At 43.1% G+C, this 18,719-nt stretch overlaps 2 protein-coding genes across 2 annotated transcripts; one reads left to right on the top strand and one right to left on the bottom strand.

The window, feature by feature from the left end:
- Positions 1–6,461: 6,461 nt before the first annotated feature.
- Positions 6,462–16,730, bottom strand: CTHRC1 (collagen triple helix repeat containing 1). Its single transcript, XM_019793234.2, has 4 exons — positions 16,434–16,730; positions 12,047–12,268; positions 10,018–10,234; positions 6,462–7,001 (listed from the first exon to the last, which is right to left on the bottom strand). The coding sequence occupies exons 1-4, from the start codon at positions 16,584–16,586 to the stop codon at positions 6,859–6,861; spliced, it is 735 nt and encodes a 244-aa protein (XP_019648793.2). The 5' UTR covers positions 16,587–16,730; the 3' UTR covers positions 6,462–6,858.
- A 590-nt stretch (positions 16,731–17,320) lies between these two features.
- On the top strand, positions 17,321–17,831 carry LOC100472067 (60S ribosomal protein L29-like). The gene is given in 2 exon segments (XM_034668868.1): positions 17,321–17,632; positions 17,635–17,831. Coding segments are annotated over 2 exon segments (453 nt in total). The 5' UTR covers positions 17,321–17,376.
- The last annotated feature ends 888 nt before the right edge of the window (positions 17,832–18,719 follow it).

Raw genomic sequence — 18,719 nt, 5'->3', positions numbered from 1 at the left:
AATATGACAAAGTTGTGTGTTTGTATTAAATTTCAGTATATATTAGTTGTGATGCCAGGCATCTTCTACTCAAGGCAAGAAAGTGATAAAACCAATTTACATTCAACATGACAAATAGCAACAAGATACTTTTGTTAAGTGATTCACGTTAACCTTTCTCGCCCAGCCTTTAAACAATTTCATAAATAGGGGGCGCCCAGGTAGCTCAGTCGGTTGAGTGTCTGACTCTTGATGTCAGCTCAGGTCATGATCTCAGAATCATGGGATTGAGCCAGTGTCAGGCTCCCGGCTCAGCGGGTAGTTTGCTTGTCTCCCTCTGCCCTGCCCCTGCTTGCAAGCTGTCTCTCAAATACATAAATCTTTGAAAAAAAACTAATAAATTGATTAAGTGAAGCATAAAATATTATCCTTAGTAGTAAGGCTGAAATTAGAGAATGAGGCTTATATTTGTGTAAAAGGGCTTCCTTAAACCAAGCCTCAGAGTCATACAAACCTACCCATCCAGCCACAGAAAGCACTGGACCAAGACTTCCAGAGCCAGTCCTTGTAAAAGAGCAAGGAGGGGGTGCCTGGGTGGCTCGGTCGATTGGGTGTCTGTTTCCACTCAGGTCATGCTCCCAGAGTCCCAGAACCGAGCCTCGTGTTGGGCTCCCTGCTCCATAGGGAGTCTGCTGCTCCCTTTCCCTCTGCGCCTCCCCCTGCTCCTCTCTCTCTTTCTCACTCTCTCTCTCTCAAAATCTTTGGGGGAAAAAAAAAACAGCAAGGAGATGTGGGGCGGAACTCATGCTGTGAGCAATTTGTTCCCAAAGAGGAGAGAGAAAGCACCACTCATGCTCACTTCCTTGTCCCCACCTCCAATCAACTAATCACACACTGTCAATCTAAGTCCAACCAGGAGACAGAACACAGAGCAAATTTAACCAAGAGAAGATTAAGGAATTGCAAAGCTATGATAGATATATTACAGGAACTCTAAACAGTACCCTAAAGCTGAGAAAAAGTAGCCAAGGAAGGACAAGTTTGAAAGAAGGTCCCCCTTTGAAATTCAGACCTCTTGAAGAAGGTGCCACTACAGACCACGGGATGATGAGAAAATCTGCTGGATTTATTGGGCCAGAGCTGGTTTAGAATTACGTGATAAACAGGGAAAAGATCCCTTACGACACAAGCCAAGGCTAGCTGAGCATGTTGCCAAGGGAGTTGGGACATTTTTGCAGGTGCAAAACCAGGGCAGACTTTGTCCACGTTGGAAGGGCTTCAGGAACAACTCTGCAGGGGACAAGCAAGCCGAGACTGGGGGAGGGGAGACATTCTGGGGAATCAGGGGCCCTGCCGCCACAGGGGCCAGGAGTATGTGGTGTCCCTCTCAACTGCAGCAAGATAAGCAGACCCCCAGGGCTGGGGCTGCAAGTCCTAGTTAAAGGACTGTGCATTCTGGGTGTGCAACTGGAGCAAAGTACCACCAGATAGACATACACACCACTGATAGGAGCAAGAAGCACATTTCAGCTCACTGAAATCGGGAAGACAAGCTGCTTCCGCAGTGTCCCTCCAGTATTCTCTTAATAGCCCGCTTCTAAAGGAGAAATACTTAGAGTCCAGTTCATTATCATAGTGTAGGTATTGAAGAATGAATTCAGAGCTCAGAAGCAATAAATCGAGTATTTTAATTGACCCTTTGGAGTACTTAGTTTCATTCGCAACCTTCTAAACACATTCCAATTCCTGCACAATGATGAAGCAACTAACTGTATTTTAGCCCTAGCATGATACAACTATCCCGATAAGTTAAGTGCCTGCACTTCCCCATATGAGAAAACACAAAGCCCAACAGTCATTGAATTCATTGCTGGCTATATTAATTTCGCCTCAGAATTGTGAAGTTGACCTCCACCAACTTTTACATAAAATAAAAATGAGAAGGAGAGAAAGGAAGAAAAGGGTTAGCATGTATAAACAGGCATATAACAAAGAGAATCTATCCAAAGCTACCACAGTCCTGGTTTCCGTCCTTGCTCACAAGGTCATAGTTGCTATCTATAGCTTCCACATTTAACCACCCATTCCACATTTTCCTTGCCCACAGCCAGAACCCACAGCTCGGGGTTCTTTACCTGGTGAAGAAGACCCAAATCCTCCTTTCTGGAAGGTCTGAATCCCCAATCACTCTGCCTTTTCTGGTTCCTGTAGTTCTCCATTAATCTTTGACATGGAAGTACTAAAAAGAACCTCAGAAAATCTTCTGGGTTCCAAACATAGTCCTCTTTGCTTCCACCATAGTAGCAACCAATTTCCCATGGTAATTGGGCTCCATCAGTAAAGCCGACAGATTAACCTCCTGTTTTTCACCTTTTGGTTCAGGGGTATAAAGAGCGTAAAATGGCCAGGTGGCAGTCTGTGGCAGGTAGACTTTTAACAGGGATTCCATGATCCCTGCCCCCTGATATAAACAACCTATTTCTACCTGCGCATTGTTGGGACCTGTAAATATAGTTGGTTATCAATTCCATGATTATGGAATATGGCAGAAGGAATTTTGCAAGTGTAATTTGTCCCTAATCGGTTGGCTATAATCCAAAAGGAGATTATCCTGGGTGAGCCCAACCTACCTAATCAAGCAAGGCTTATAAGCAGAAAAGAGTACTCTTGCTGGTCTGGAAGAAAAACAGCCATGTTGTAAGAGGAGGGGCCACGTAGCAAGCACCTGGGAGTGATCTCCAAGAGGTAAAAGCAGTTCTCAGCTTACAGCAAGAAAACAGGGTTTTCAACAACACAGCTGCAAGGAATTAGATGCTGCTAACAATCACAGGAGCTGAGAAGAGAATCCTGAGCCTCAGATGAGATAACTGAGCCAATGCTTTGATTTCAGCCTGGTGACAACATAAGCAGAAGACTCGACTAACCTGAACCTAGATCCTTGGCCCACAGAAACCATGAGATAAATTTGTGTTGTCTTAATCTACCAAATTAGCTATGCAGTCAATAGAAAACTAGTACAGTCTCATCTTCCAATTCAGTGGAACTATTTTTGTGTCCCCTGGTGGAAGCATTCCCCTCTTGGATACCAAGATCTCCAAATCAGCCGTTCAAAGCTGCCAGGACAGAAAGCAAAAAGTCTACAAATGAGTTATTAGGTATAATAGTGAGAGAAGCCACTCTCACTTCCACTGCTTGTATTCTAGCTACAGGAGAGAGAACAGCATGTAATGATTTCTGATCCAAGCACATACTGCATCCTGTGAGACCGCATTCTTCTAGGATGCTGTCTACCAACTGGAACCATAATGAGTCCTCAGCAAGCCATTTCACCTTTCCTTTAGACTAGCCATTCTCCAGTGATGGGTATGTAGTGAGACCAGTTAATTCCATGGGGTGAGCCCCATTGCTGCACTCTGTTGTAGAATGAGGTAGGTTTCTGGATCCAAAACGGTGCCAAATGGAATGCCATGACAGTGGTTAAGGCATTCTGTGAGTCCATCATGGTGGTGTTGGCAGCAGTATTAGGGGCATGGAGGGCAAATCTATACCCAGAATATATGTCTATCTCCATGAGAATGAATCTCTGTCCCTCCATGGTAGAAGAGGTCCACTAGGTGTCTGGCTTGTCCTCTCAGGAAATGGTGCCAATGTTACATACTCAATGCTGGTCTCTGCAGCAGTGACTCTAGCCAGGCCAGCCTTTTAAGGGAAATTCTATGTTGTTGAACAGCCTCCATCCTTGCCACCATGGCCTCTTTGTTCATGGGTCCATTGAACTAGGACTGGCGTGGCTGGGAAAGGAGCTGACCCCAACAGTGTGTTATTTTGTCCATCTCATTATTAAGAGCCCCCTCTGCAATGGATATCCTTTAGTAGGCATTCACGTGGGACCCATGTATCTTCACAGTCTGTGCCAATTTAAAGAGGTCTGAATTAATGTTCTTGTCCCCACCCAAAATGTCCTTAATCCCAGCCGCATTTCTCAAAATGTTTACCCATCCTGGTTAACTTCTCTTTTCAACATTATTTCATCTAGACTCTTTTTTCACCCACTTTTCCTTTCCAGATTATTCTGAAGCAAATTCCAGACATATCGCTTTACCTTAAATATTGCAGTACCTCTAAAAGAAAAGATGTAAAAATAATCACATTCTGGGGTGCCTGGCTGGCTCATTCAGTGGGTCATACACGACTCTTGATCTTGGGTTTGTGAATTCGAGCCCCACATTGGGTGTAGAGATTACTTAAAAATATAATATATTTTTTAAAGATTTTATTTATCTGAGATAGTGAGAGAGAGCAGGAGGTGGGGAGGGAGGGGCAGAGGGAGAGGAAGAAGCAGGCTCCCCACTGAGCAGGGAGCCCTACACAGGGCTTGATCCTAGGACCCCAGGATCATGACCTGAGCTGAAGGCAGATGCGACTGAGCCACCCAGTGGCCCCTTAAAAATAAAACCCAGAGGCTCCTGGGTGGCTCAGTCCTTAAGCGTCTGCCTTCAGCTCAGGACATGATCCCAGTGTCCTGGGATCAAGCCCTGCATCTGGCTCCTTCGCTGGGAGCCTGCTTCTTCCTCTCCCGCTCCTCCTGCTTGTGTTCCCTCTCTCGCTGGCTGTCTCTCTCTCTGTCAAACGAATAAATAAAATCTTTAAAAAAAAAAAAAAGAACTTTAAAAAAATAAAATCTCAAAAAAAGAGTTCAAAAAAATAATACCATTATCATACCTAAAAATTATTATTTGATATCCAATATCCAGTTAATGTTCAAATGTCCTCAGCTATCTCAAGCATCCAAATAAAGTTCAAACATTGAAATGGATTGATATGACAGTAAATCTCTTTTAATCCATGTTTTTCTTTCTCGTTTTGCATTTTATTTTTTATTGAAGAGACCAAGTTGTCTTTCAAGTTTCCCAGAGTCTAGATTTGCTGATTATGATTCTGTCTTGTCACTGAACATGTTCTTCTACCCCCTATATTTCCCAAAATTTAAGGGTTATATCTGGAAGCTACATCAAATCCAAGTTTGATTGTCTCTTGGCAAAAGTACTTGGGTAGTGTTAGGTACATTCATTAAGAGGCACATAGCCTGGTCCCTCCCTTTTTGGAATGTTGTCAGTCATTGACGATCATTGCTAGATCCCTTAATTTGTGAGGGGTTGAAAATTTGATATTCTAATTCCATCACTCCTCATTTATTATATATCAATGCACACTACAAAATACACACACACTTTCTATAAGGGGAAATTTCCCTTCATCAACAATTTGGTCACCCAGAAATAAGGTTCATATTGAGAAAGCAGAATAAATGCTTGGTTTTTTTTCTATTTACCAATTTTCAAAGTAACAAGTTGGTTTGCTGGCATCCTCCAAGTTGACCAATGAGTTTATGTTAATATCATTATGAACTCCTGCATTAAAACATATTTGATGTGTTGCAAGCCATTGCAGTTATTATCTTTATTGATGCTTACATCGTACCATCTTTGCCAGTGGGCACCAATTCAAGTTGGCTCTTGGATCCTTTTCAGTTGTCTTTCATAGCTGCCTTGGTTTCCAGTATGCCAAGATGTTCCAGACTCACACTGTACATTTCCTGCCCCAGAGCTGAAATCACCCATTTCTTCAAGGACACTTATCTCCTTTTAGTAGGAAATGGAATGTGGACATCACAATCGGGGTGTCACCTGACTGGTTATCATTTCTAGGCCTTTTCTAGGTCATTGTTTGCAGGCCAAAAATGAGGAGACTTTGTTGTTATTGTTTTATAGGCTTATTTAAGATAAAGTACTTGAGGAGTTCATGCTGATATTTCCAATTCAAGCCCAGGATTCACTTAACTTTATCAGTCTGACACCTGAACTTCCTTCAACATGAATTCTTTCTGATCACCTTGGCCAGAAGTAATAGAACATCCTTTGAATTGTACCACCCCTTCAGTAACTTTTATGTCAATCAACAAATTGATCTTTGCTTTATTGTTATTTTTGTATACATCTTACCTTCCCTATCAAGTGGTAAGCGATTTGGGACAGGATTCCTCTTTTTATTCTTTTTAAAAATATCTTTTTATTCTGTTAAAAATGAAATTCCTAGGGGCGCCTGGGTGGCACCACGGTTGAGCGTCTGCCTTCGGCTCAGGGCGTGATCCCAGCGTTATGGGATCGAGCCCCACATCAGGCTCCTGTGCTGTGGGCCTGCTTCTTCCTCTCCCACTCCCCCTGCTTTGTGTTCCCTCTCTCGCTGGCTGTCTCTATCTCTGTCAAGTAAATAAATAAAATCTTTAAAAAAAAATGAAATTCCTAAAGTGCTAATGTATTTCCTGACATGTAAATACCCCTTTTTTCTTTTTATTCTTCAAAATATGGAACAGTCTTATACATGCACTAAAATGTAATATATGATTGTTAAATGAACCCAACTTTTCAGATATAAAGTACCAGGAACTCTAATTTTAGTAGCAATTAGGTTAACATATTGAATTTGTTTGAAATAAGTTTTATTTCACAGATATAAAACAGTTCTGAACATTTACAACTTGTACAAAGACCGGTATGGCAGCCTTTCTGTTTTAAAAAGTGCTATCCTAAGAGAATAGGAAAAGTTCAAGACCACAGTGACATTCCAAATTATAGGTTCAGGGAATGGGGAATATGAGGAAGGAATTTCTAATCAACTACAAAATCCTGAAACCATTTTTGATTGAAGGAAAATGAATAATACTGGATTTTCAAACAGTGTGAAATCACACTTTGGTCTGAAACACGTTTATCTTTGTTTTTTATTCAGATATCTACATAAAAATGATATAAAAACGCCACTAAAATGAACCCTTCGAAGGTTTAATAAAAAAGAGGTAGGGAGTGAAAATTAAAGGGTTTATTTTGGCAGTTCTTCAATAATGATGCGAGACACTGAATTCCACCCAGTAGAGGCATCTCCTTTCGGGTAATCCGAACAAGTCCCAACCCAGATGGCAACATCCACCAGTCCGGCTCCAATTCCTTCACAAAGCCCTTCCACTGCAGAAGAGAGACGAAAGTTACACTCTTTAGAACAAAAAGCAAAAATCTTCACCTAAATGTTATTACTAGAGCAAGGTGGGTAACAAATCTATTTAACGCACAGTGAATTAAAATTCTAATTAAATTAAAATTCTAATACGTAATAAGGACTTCATAAAGGTAAATTCTCTTTTTCTTACCACATAAATATTTTTTTAAAGTGTATACCTATCTGTCTGATGATATAAGCTGAACAGGCGGTTTTCTTACAGGTTCCAGCCATCAAGCCAGAATCTGTTCAGTTACCGAAAGTTACCATTTAGGTGACTGAAAACAAAAAAGCAATTTATTTGACTAAACAAAGGAAACCCACACTTTTGAAAGCCAAGACTTCTATTTGATATGCAGGTCTTTTCCAACACTTACCTGTACACTTGATGCATAGGAGGACTTTTGTAACACTAAAAGAAATTCTAGCATAATCATTATACCAGTCCTTCAATCTGGGAATCCCATTTTACATGGCATTTCCCCACAGTGAACAAACAAACAAACAACCTTGCTTTCCGTCTGTGTTCTTATGCTTTATAAATATGCAACTTTTCTCAGGGTCTCTGGACTTCCGCATACTAATATACAATGTGCATTCCATCTTACCAAGGTCCTTCTATATTTTAAAAAAAAATTCCCCCAATGGTCATTTTAACAGACAAAAAGATAGTGTCTGTGCAGGGGGGGAAAAGGATCAGAGGTTGCCAGATTCTTTCAGAAAATGAGTCCTGACATATAAGTAGTGTAGGGATGCGATCATGTGACGGGTCAGGTTTCCCATTCGGTAGGTTAGTACATTCTAGCTGAGCCTCAGGGATTTGGGCTTGAAGCAGTCCTCTTCCTTCAGCTGACACATCAATGAATCTAAAGTAAGTCCCTCAGAATCCAAGGATTTCACTGTGGTTCAGGCTCCTTTCTAAGCTGGGAGAACAAAACAGTGTGGCCACGATCCCATTTAATCTAGCGCCACGCTGGGTGAAAATGCCCAGAAATACTCATGTTCTCCCAAGTTCTGCACATCCATGGCCTAGAAGCTTGTTCACCTCACACTACAGGACATAAGACAAATTTGGGTCTAGCATCAGTCTCACATGAGGCGAGTCAGATGGTGACTTCATGGTCTTTAACCCGTGAAATAATGTTTTTTGAATGAATGAACATTTTTGCTGTGATAAGGTAATATTGCCACTGATTAAGCACCTGAAATATGTTGGAGTAGGGTTTTCTAGACCCCAGGTAAGAAGGTGACATTCAAATGTTTTTCAAACTCCCATGGGCATATCCAAGGCTTTAAAGTCATCTTCGATGCGCTAAGTGTAAGTGTCTCCTTTCTCTCAAGAAAGAGTATCAGTGTGCAAGAGAAAGCGATTTTATTACAGAGGTAACCTTCTATCATCTTAATACAAAAACTGTTATAAATAACAAATTCTGATATTCCACCCAAGTGATCACACCACATAAGTTTCCACACCATGGTTAGGAACTGCTATGTTAGTAATTTATAAAGCATATACATGTATAGGTCACAGTTCCTGGACCCGAGGTCTTATGTTGTAGCAAGATATCGTCATAAGGACCTTAAAGGTAATAAGATAGAAAGTTGCTTATACTAATTACATATACCACATACATACTATATAGTATATAGTATATCACTTCCTAATTGAATTTTTATTTTATAGCTATATTTTTCTTATTGCAGAGACTGCTTTTCGGATCTAAGAACTCAGCAATGAGGCTCTTTAATGTGATCAAAGAGAGGGTTGGGGAGACAAGAGGGCAGGCAAGGAGCTGGTTTCTGCTCTCCTGAACACTGATTCTACTGTCCTGCATAAGACACTTTATTTTCCTGGACCTTCTTTATGTGCCAAGAGAGGGGGTTAAAATATCTTCTTTATATCTCAAGGATAGTGTGGGGATTTGAGGAAGAATGCAGAAGGGATGCCCTTGACTTCTCAGGAATAAATGTGCTATATTAATTTTTGGCTTCAGTATCTGACTTGGATCCCCAAAACATGCTGAAATAGAATTTCCTCTGATTAACGGTGGGGGATCTCTTCTCTTCTCTCTGCCATTTGTAAGTACAAGGTTAGTGAGAAATCCCTGCAAGACGTCCGGGGAATGAAGCTAGTGATATATACATCTTGTGATTCTCCCAGTGTGGCCTGCCATGGTGTGCTATCCCATTGCAACCTAAGAAACCAAAATGGGCGGCAGCCAAATATCGATAGGGGTGTGTCTGGGTGATGACATTAACAGACACCCCCCCTTCTATTTTTGGAGTATCTTCCAAAGTTTCTTTAATGAACCTTAAAATAGAATAGAACAAAGCAATAATTTTTTTTTCTTAAACACTGGTTTAAATGAATGTCTTTTCTCTTACACTAGGCAGAAACAAAGAATGCACTCTAGAAATGTTCTCTTTTACAAATTCAGCAGACAATGTCTATCCTTTTAAAGGACAAGGCAGAGAAATAATCTCCTTATCAAGTGGATCTCAAACTTGGCTGAGCATGAGACTAGCTGGAAGCAATTCTGAAATCCCAGTACCTTGGCCGCTTCTAGATCCATTAAGTCAGACTCCCTGGAAGGGTGGTACCCAGGGATGGGGATTTTTTTAAGTTCCCTAGGTGAGCCTAATGTAATAGCCGGGTAGAAAACCACTGCTCCATGGCATTATGGGCTGTTTTGCCATTTCATCTAACTCTGTGATTTTCAATCTTGGGGATCTTTTAAAAAACACAGTCTTATCCCCAGAGATTCTGACTCAAGTTGGTCAGAGACGGGGCCCAGGCATCTGCGTTTTATTTCAAAGATCCATTTCAGGGAATTCTGAAATGCCACCAGGATGAAGAGTTAGGTGCTGGAAACTTGCTATAGGTCTCTTTATCCCAGGCTGGCGAGCCAACATGAGAGCGGGTTCACAACCAAGCTCTGGTCTCTGAAGCCGTCAGGCACATCCCGCAGTCACTACTCTACGTACCGGAAGAAGTGCGGTGAATATTAATTGTTGAATTGAGTTCAGGGCTTCCTTGGTCCAAATAAATGATGGCTTCAATGGGAAGAGGTCCTGAACATTCAGCTCCATTGAACGTGAAATACCAACGCTGACAGCATGCGTTTCTGCATTTTAACCGAAGTGAGCCACTGAACAGAACTCTCAGAGCACTGTTCGAGCGCATCTTGGTAAATGTGCACTCCTATGGCAAACACAGAAAGAGGGGCCACTTAGCATTTTCCATTTTCATCTTAAAGATGCTTTCGAGTTGTCGTGTGAACGTTACTCAACTTTCCTTTTCCTCAAACTTAAGTCTTAACTTTTCAAAAGCTTAACTTTTACAGAAGGAGAGAGAGTCTCTGCAAGGCAGAGCAGAGACTCAGATAGGAGGAACTCTAAGAAAATCAAATTATGGCATTCTTAGAATTCTTCACACCATTGAAGGTATCTTTTAGTTTTACTCAAAACAGCTGGTCTTCAGTATTGAAAGCCAAACCGATCTATATATTTACTTTTCTTTTTTCATTCCAAAAATATTTCCTGAGCCCTACGTGCTGGATGCTACAGTTACAACAGCAACTGTATGAAACCCAATGTCTGCCCTCATGGGACTTATATTCTAGAACAGCACTGTCTGTGTATTTATTCTCGACCAGTTTCTTTGTGAGCAACAGTAAACAGTATCGGGGTAAAGCCCTGGTGGAGGTTTTAGTCTTTACCGATAATGACACAATTAGAAGACCCTGTTTCGTTGGTTTCTTTCTCTAATTGCTCTTTGCAAAATTTGTCTCTCTCCTGGTTCATGGTCTACTATCTTTTACTTTCAGAAAGCTCCCAAACTCATTCTGACTGCTCCTAAAAGAAACTTAAAAACATATTAATAACTCAGAGTCCACAGCGATAGTTTTAGAGAGAACTCAGCAACTTTTGATGAACTATAAATAAGTAACCAGTCTATCACTGTCAGGTGTTTAAAAAAGCAGGCAACATTTTAACACATCTTAATACAATGCTTTCTAAGACGTCCCATAGGAAAATAAAAATGGTCACAGTCACCAAAACTCTGGAAGCTCTATGGAAATTCTAGTACACAAAAGTCAAATCAAAACAGTCTGAAAGATTTTTATAGATAATCGAGCAGACCGTCAAGAGCTGAGATGAGCATCTCAGAGTTTTGTGAAAGTAAAACCTCTTCCACTTGCATTTGCCAGGTGGTAGGAGTGGTGAGTATCAAGGAATAACATATTGTTGAATAATAATAATAGAGACACGGAACCATGTACAGAGTTGGTCAACAAGAGAAGGCTTACGAATAGCACCAGCTTCTTCAACTCTGTGCCATCCCAGTCGCCTGGCCAGTTACTTTTGAAGCAAACACTAATTAAAATGACTGAATCATGAATCAAAATGCATTGCTAGACAACTTTTTTGAGTACTTTTCCCCCCTAAATGTTGCAGAAAAATTTTAAATGCTCACTGCAGTACATCTCTGGTCCTTTCCACTTCCCTTAAGCTTGGCAATTTTAAGCCACACTTGCTAGCCAGAATAAGGACAAATATCAACGGACTTCCCACTTGGAGATAATTCCTATCACATGGTGAGTTTCTTGGAAATTTCTTCCTACCCTTATGTCTGGAGCCACAGCAGAATTTCTCATACTAACTTAAATTTAAGTTCACTTTTGAACAAGATTGGAAAGTTGCTTACTGTCCAACACAAATACTTATGCTCTCCCTTTTTGTTTATGTTTTTAAAAAAGGAGTAAGTTATTTTAGATATTATTAGGATTAAAATAACATGGTGATGTATTTGTCCTAGAAATACCTTTATAAAATTAAATCTGAAATGTTATTCTTTTTATTCATTAATTCTAACTTAGCCACATGATTCCTACTCCTTAATTTTGTAAAAAGTACAATTTCAGCAAAAATAAAATCAAATAGTAAATTCACACTCAACTATGAAAACTCTTAAGTTCTGCTTCAACTTTAAGATAATTCAGACTTTACTTACCGCAATTTTTCCAAGATCTATGCCGTAATTGAGCGAACTCCATGAACACTGCTTGTAGTTGGGTGTCCAGGACTCCTCAAAGCTTTCCCTCAAGCATTCCCCCTTTTCTCCTTTGAATCCATCCCGACCTGGGATCCCAGGAGTACCAGGAATGCCATTGGAACCAGGGCTTCCGTCTCGCCCAGGCACCCCTGCAGGTCCTTGCAAGCACATTCCATTATACTAGAGCAGAAAAAGGAAAAGGGGACAAACCCTCACCACTCAAGATTCAAAGACTCATTCTGATTAGCATTGCATTTTTTTAAAGATTTATTTTGTTTATTTTAGAGACAGAGTGAGAGAGAGAGAGAGAGAGAGAGAGAGAGCAGGGGGAGGGGCAGAGAGAGGAGACAAGCAGACTTCCCGCTGATGTGGAACCCAATGCAGAGCTCCACTTGGGGCTCAACGGGGTCTACTGGGGACTCAACATGGGGCTCGATCCCAGGACCCTGAGATCATGACATGAGCCGAAACCAAGGGTTGGTCCTTTAACCAAGTGAGCCACCCAGGGGCCCCTAGAATTGCATTCATTTCTTGGAGTCAAAAATCCCTTTACACCACTTGCTCATGTTCTAGATGCATTACTATAGAGAACTGATTTTAAAGTTATTTCTAAAATATTGAGATTTCTTTCCCATTCTTATTGCATAGACTGCCCCCCCACAGAAATCAAGGATGACAAAATGTTTTCATTTGCCTGCTTTTTTTTTTACTGCTTATTAAAAGCATACATAATTTTTAAATTGCTTTATTCCAGGGTGAACATAATTAGATATACTGTTTTTTTCTTCTAGCCTTTTATGTTGTAAAGGGCTGTGAAGTATCAGAATGATACTTTTAACATTTTATGCAAACATTGCACTATTTTGGGATACTTAGGTTATTTCTATTTTTTTCTATCATTAGTATTATTGTAATGAAAATCTTCACCCATACAGCTTTTTTCATCTTTTGAATTATTTCCCTAAGACATAGTCCTAGGGATATAATTATCAGAAAACCTTAGTTAATAATGATCTTACACCAGCAGTATCTTTGAATTGGATTGCACACCTCCTGCTTCTATTTTTATGTGAAGGAAGTGTCATCAAGGTAAAACTTCTGGCCTCCAACCTCACTTCCCCTCAGGAGCGAATGACCTGGTCACAGGTGACCACTGGCCTTCAACAGGGTGGCAGTAATCTATCAAACCTCTCAAGTGCCAGAATTCTCTGTGGTTTTCTTGGTAGGCAGGCAGCAAGAGTACCAGGTAGAAATGAAAAACATGGAGTTTCTGGATTTTAATCCTGGCTCCACTGCTTATTAGCTATGTGAGATAAGGCAACTTACTCAACATTTCAGTGCCTGTTTTCTTACCTGTAAAAGAGGGAAAATAATAAAGATTCTTACCTTGTAGGGTTCATGTGAGATTTAAGTGAGAGCACATATCAAGCTGCACTTAGAGCAGTGTGGGGCACACAGTGAGCACAGCATATGTCAGCCATGATGAGTTTTACTATTCCCCCAAGACCATGTGAGGCAGTGACACTGGGCAAGTGTGTCTACTCCCATGGGTGGACCTTACCAGGGTCTAGACCCGGGAAAGACAGCATTAGCAAAACTGTCAGCCAGCACACACCCATAAGCCCCCCACACACCAATATGGTTGGGTAAGTGGCATAGGTAATATTTTATCTCCATCTGTCTAATTCCCCTGTCTATTCAGGAATTGGCCCATTTATTAGGACCCCCCAACCCCAAATGCAAGCCACTTAAATTTTTACTTTAACATTCCCCTATTAATGTAAATTGTTCTATCATTCTGTTTAACGATACTGTCCAGTGAGAACAAAAAAGAAACCAAGACTCCTTATATATTAAAACAACTTCTGGACTTAGACATGGTCATATTATAAAATCCAGTAATGCCACTGCCTAGGAAGGATCCTCATAGATATAATGTTTCCCAATCAGTTTCTTCTCATATCACTAATTTCATCTGCGTTTTGATAAATGATTTTTGTCATGACTTTGGCCACTGTCATTTTCCTGATATAAGAAAAGGCACCATTTATTTATTACCAAAGAAATAGTAAGAAAAGTATTTAACAAAATTGCAAATGTATTTAACAAAATTTGAAGACATGCTAAAGTATAAAATATTCTAAAGCAGTTTGGTTTATGTGAGATTTTCATTTTAGTAATCTCATTTGCTTTCACTAGCAGATACATGTTTAGACATAAATTTCAAGTGGCAAGACAGAAACAATAAGACTTCTTCTGATTTTTTTTTTCACTGTTATTCTCCTTGAGGCAAGATGATACACAAAGTTTTATTTTCCTATATATCAGTAGTTCTCAATCAGGGATGATTTTGTCCCCCAGGGCATACTTAGCAAACGTCTGGAGGCATGTCTGATTGTCACAACTTGGGAGGGGAGGGTGCCCCTGGCATCTAACGGGAATAGGGACCACAGGTGCTAAGTATCCTACAATGCGCAGGACAGTCCCCACAACGAAGAATTATCTTGCCCCAAATGTCAGTAGTGCCAAGGTTGAGAATGTTTATTCAGCTTTTTATCTAAAAACTGCATTTCAGTGACCACACAATTTTATTGAATTTGGTTCCACGGGTATTACGTCTGTCTTCCTTCACTTTAAAATGCTAACCCAGCACAGGCTTAGTACTAGGCGGGGCGTTCTATAAACGTCTGTAGAATGAACCTATATTTCTTCCACCGGCCACCAGGGGGCAGAGCTTGCTGGAAGCTTGAAAGGAACGCTTTGAAAGCTCCTGTACAAAGAAGTTTCTTGATAGAATCTGTCGAAACCTTCTCAATGACCACATAAACATTTTTTTTTCTCCAGCAAAACCAAATCCAGTCTACAGGATGCACCTGAGCTTGGCTTCACAATAAGCTTTTCCAAGCCGGGCAAGCGTTGTGGGAAACCGCAGGTACTGTAAATCCGTGAAGGAAAAGAAAAAATTGCTAGCTTTCTGGAGAAAAGGGGTATTTTGTGTATCATAATTACAAATTCATAAAAATGCAAACTGCACATGAACCCCAGCCATTTGGTACAGTTTTAGACAATTTAGACACTTAAAATAGAACTGGAGCCCTGAACACATTGTCTGCTTTGTGGAACAAAATTACATAGCACATCACCAAAAGTGCAGTGTGCAATGGCAGGAATTTTTTTTCCAGAGCTTTTGAATCTGGCATAGAACTAGCTGCCAGGGAATTTGGTTTATTAGCACAGTTTATAATGGCAGCTTAACAAACTCGAGACAGTTTTTTTTTTTTTAAATCAAAACAATGCCCCCGCCTTAGGTCCTGCAATGCCTATAAACCCTGTTTGTCTGCAAATAAGATTGGCCTAAAGACTGAAGTTTATTATGTGCCAAGGAATATGGTAGTGAATATGGTCTGAAAGGACAGCTCTTGACACAGGGCAGAGGACTGCTCTACCCTCCACTGGGTTTGTTGACTTCTGGAAGGAAAGAGCTTTAAGCACACAGACCTTCCCATAGATTAGCCGCTCAGAAAGCCCTTGGGCTATTTATTGGCTCTTCTGAGAACTGTCTTCTCCCTTTGCTCCGCTGTGATGCTTCTGCTTGGTGGCCACAGGCTGAGAACCGAGGGTATCTGGAAGGGCTGACTGCCCATCTCTCTATAAACAGAACAATGAAATGGGTCCTCGGAGGGTTAGTGCGGGGTCCCTTCATTTTCCCTTTCTGGCCTTAATCCCTCTGAACCATTCCTGTCCTGAGTTGTGGTCGTCCAACAAAGTAAATTGCAGCCCACACTTCCTAGGAAGATGACCCAACATGACTCATAGTCTTCAAGTTACAAAGAGTTGGACGGATACTTTGTGAGGGTTGTTATTCTCTCCTGCAGGCAGACGTGGCCACCAGCCCCAACACAGGACACGTCGCAGGGCTCTGGCCCAGGCCCACCCAGGAGAGCAGCGAGGCCGGGGTCTCCCAGACAGCTCCCAGGCTCACCTTCTAACCTACTCGAGCTTCTCATTCTACTCTCATTGCCGTCCTAACCCTCTCCGTCCTCCGGGGGTGTTGGGGGGGGGCGACCCTCAGAGGCCAGAAATTATTGGGCGACTCCCTGTATTTTGGGGGGTCCCATCCGACCGTCGCATCTCCGCTCCAGCATTTGCGTCTCCCGTAAGAGTTCCACGTCCTCACCGCTCGCATTGCCCAGGTCCTACCTTACACGTGGACTCAGACAAAGTTGGACACCCAGGCGCACGCATGAACCACAGACACAGCTGTACAAGACCACCCCCCACCCCGCCAGCCGGACTCACGTCCTCCCCGTACGGCGCGCGTCTCCGTCCCCGCCGCCGGACTCACCAGGTCCACCACCTCCCTCTGCCGCAGCAGCGCCTTTTGCTTCCCCTTGGGGGTCTCGGAGGCGCTTGACGGCGCCCGCAGCTGCAGCAGCAAGAGCAGCAGGAGGCCGAGGAGCCGCTGCGGGGAGGCGGCGGCGGGGCCGTGGGGGCGCATGGCGCGCAGCGGCCCCGGGACGCGCGGAGCGGGAGGAGGAGCAGGAGGAGACGCGGAGCCGGGACGTGATCAGAGTCTGGCCCCGCCGCGCTCCGAGGCCGCCGCAGGCTGCATCAATGCCCCTTTCACCCGCGCGCCTCCCTCCCTCTCTCCCTCTCTCCCTGCCTCCCGCCCCTCTGGACACCGTAGTTTCCATCCTGTAATAGGCGGGAGCCCCCACCCCGAACCCGACACTGGGCGGGCCGACAGCCGGGCCCGCCCCCTCCGGCGCCGCCACTGGGACCCTTGCGGAGAAGCCGCGTGCGGAGTCGGGGGGGGNGCGGGGGGGGGGGGGGGGGGGGGGGGGGCGGGGAGCGCAGGGTGGCGGCCGTGGGAGGCCGCAGGTGGAGGCTTCCAGGCGGGAGCGGAGATAGCAGCGCCTAAGCGAACCTTGAGAGGCACGTGCCCTCACCCGGGTCCAGGAACCAACTTCAGGGGTTGTCGAGCTGTCACTGTAGGCAAGCTCTTTGTCCGAGATGACATTTGGGGGCGAAGCAGGGGTAGGGGAGGAACCATAGGTATCATAGGGTTCTCCCAGGGGCCCATGACCCACATGATTAAGAATCAATGTTAAATAAACCAAAAACCAAACTCTTAAATACAGAGAACTGGTGGTTGCCAAAGGGGAGGTGGGTGGGGGGATGGGTGAAATAAGTAAAGGGGATTAGGAGATAGAAACTTCCAGTTTATAGCTCTTTCTCTTTCTCTTCCGGTCCGAGGCGCTTCGGGAGGCGCGGGCTTCGGTGCAGATATGGCCAAGTCCAAGAACCACACCACGCACAACCAGTCACGGAAATGGCACAGAAATGGCATCAAGAAACCCCGGTCACAAAGATACGAATCTCTTAAGGGGGTAGACCCCAAGTTCCTGAGGAACATGCGCTTTGCCAAGAAGCACAACAAGAAGGGCCTGAAAAGGGTGCAGGCCAACAACGCCAAGGCCATGAGTGCACGTGCCGAGGCTATCAAGGCCCTCGTCAAGCCTAAGGAGGTCAAGCCCAAGATCCCAATCGACTTGCCTACATCGCTCACCCCAAGCTTGGGAAACGCGCTCGTGCCCGCATTGCCAAGGGTCTCAGGCTCTGCGGCCGAAGTCCAAGGCCAAGGCTCAAACCAAGGCCAGGCCAGGCTGCGACTCCGGCTCCGGTTCCTGCTGCAGCTCAGGCTCCCAAAGGTGCCCAGGCCCCCGCAAAGGCTCCAGCGTAGATGCTTCTGGGTGCCAGTGTGAGGACGGAAGGACTGGTGTGTCCCCTGGGCTTCTATCTGCGTGGGGCTCGTGTTCTCCTGTGCTGTTTGTACAAACAAACCTGCGGCAGGAAAAAAAGAAAGAAAGGAAGGAAGGAAGGAAGGAAGGAAGGAAGGAAGGAAAAGAAAGGAAGGAAGGAAGGAAGGAAGGAAGGAAAAGAAAGGAAGGAAGGAAGGAAGGAAGGAAGGAAGGAAGGAAGGAGAAAGAAAGAAAGAAAGAAAGAGAAAAAAGAAAGAAAGAAAGAAAGAAAGAAAGAGAAAGAAAGAAAAGAAAGAGAGAGAAAGAGAGAAAGAAGAAAAGAAAGAGAGAAAGAAAGAAAGAGGAAAGAGAAAGAAAGAAAGAAAAAGAAAGAAGGAAAGAAAGAAAGAAAGAAAGAAAGAAAGAAAGAAAGAAAGAGAAGAAAGAAAAGAAAGAAAGAAAAGAAAGAAAGAAAAGAGAGAAAGAAGAAAAGAAAGAGAGAAAGAAAGAAAGAAAGAGGAAAGAGAGAAAGAAAGAAAGAAAAAGAAAGAAGGAAGGAAAGAAAGAAAGAAAGGCAAAAAAGNGACAAAAAAACTTCCAGTTATAAAGTGAGTCAAGGAGATGAAAAGTACAGCATAGGAAATATAGTCAATACTATTTTTTTTAAAGATTTTATTTACTTATTTATTTGACAGAGAGAGGCAGCAAGAGAGGGAACACAAGCAGGGGGAGTGGGAGAGGGAGTAGGCTTGCCACTGAGCAGGGAGCCCAATGCGGGGCTTGATCCCAGAACGCTGGGATCCTGACCTGAGCCAAAGGCAGATGCTTAACGACCAAGCCACCCAGGTGCCGCTATAGTTGATACTATTGTAATAACCTTGTATGGTGAC

Source organism: Ailuropoda melanoleuca, chromosome 9, assembly GCF_002007445.2.
Source record: "Ailuropoda melanoleuca isolate Jingjing chromosome 9, ASM200744v2, whole genome shotgun sequence".
Taxonomy (NCBI): Eukaryota; Metazoa; Chordata; class Mammalia; order Carnivora; family Ursidae; genus Ailuropoda; species Ailuropoda melanoleuca.
Note: the sequence above shows the minus strand (reverse complement) of the source record. Positions and strands in the feature narration are given on the sequence as shown.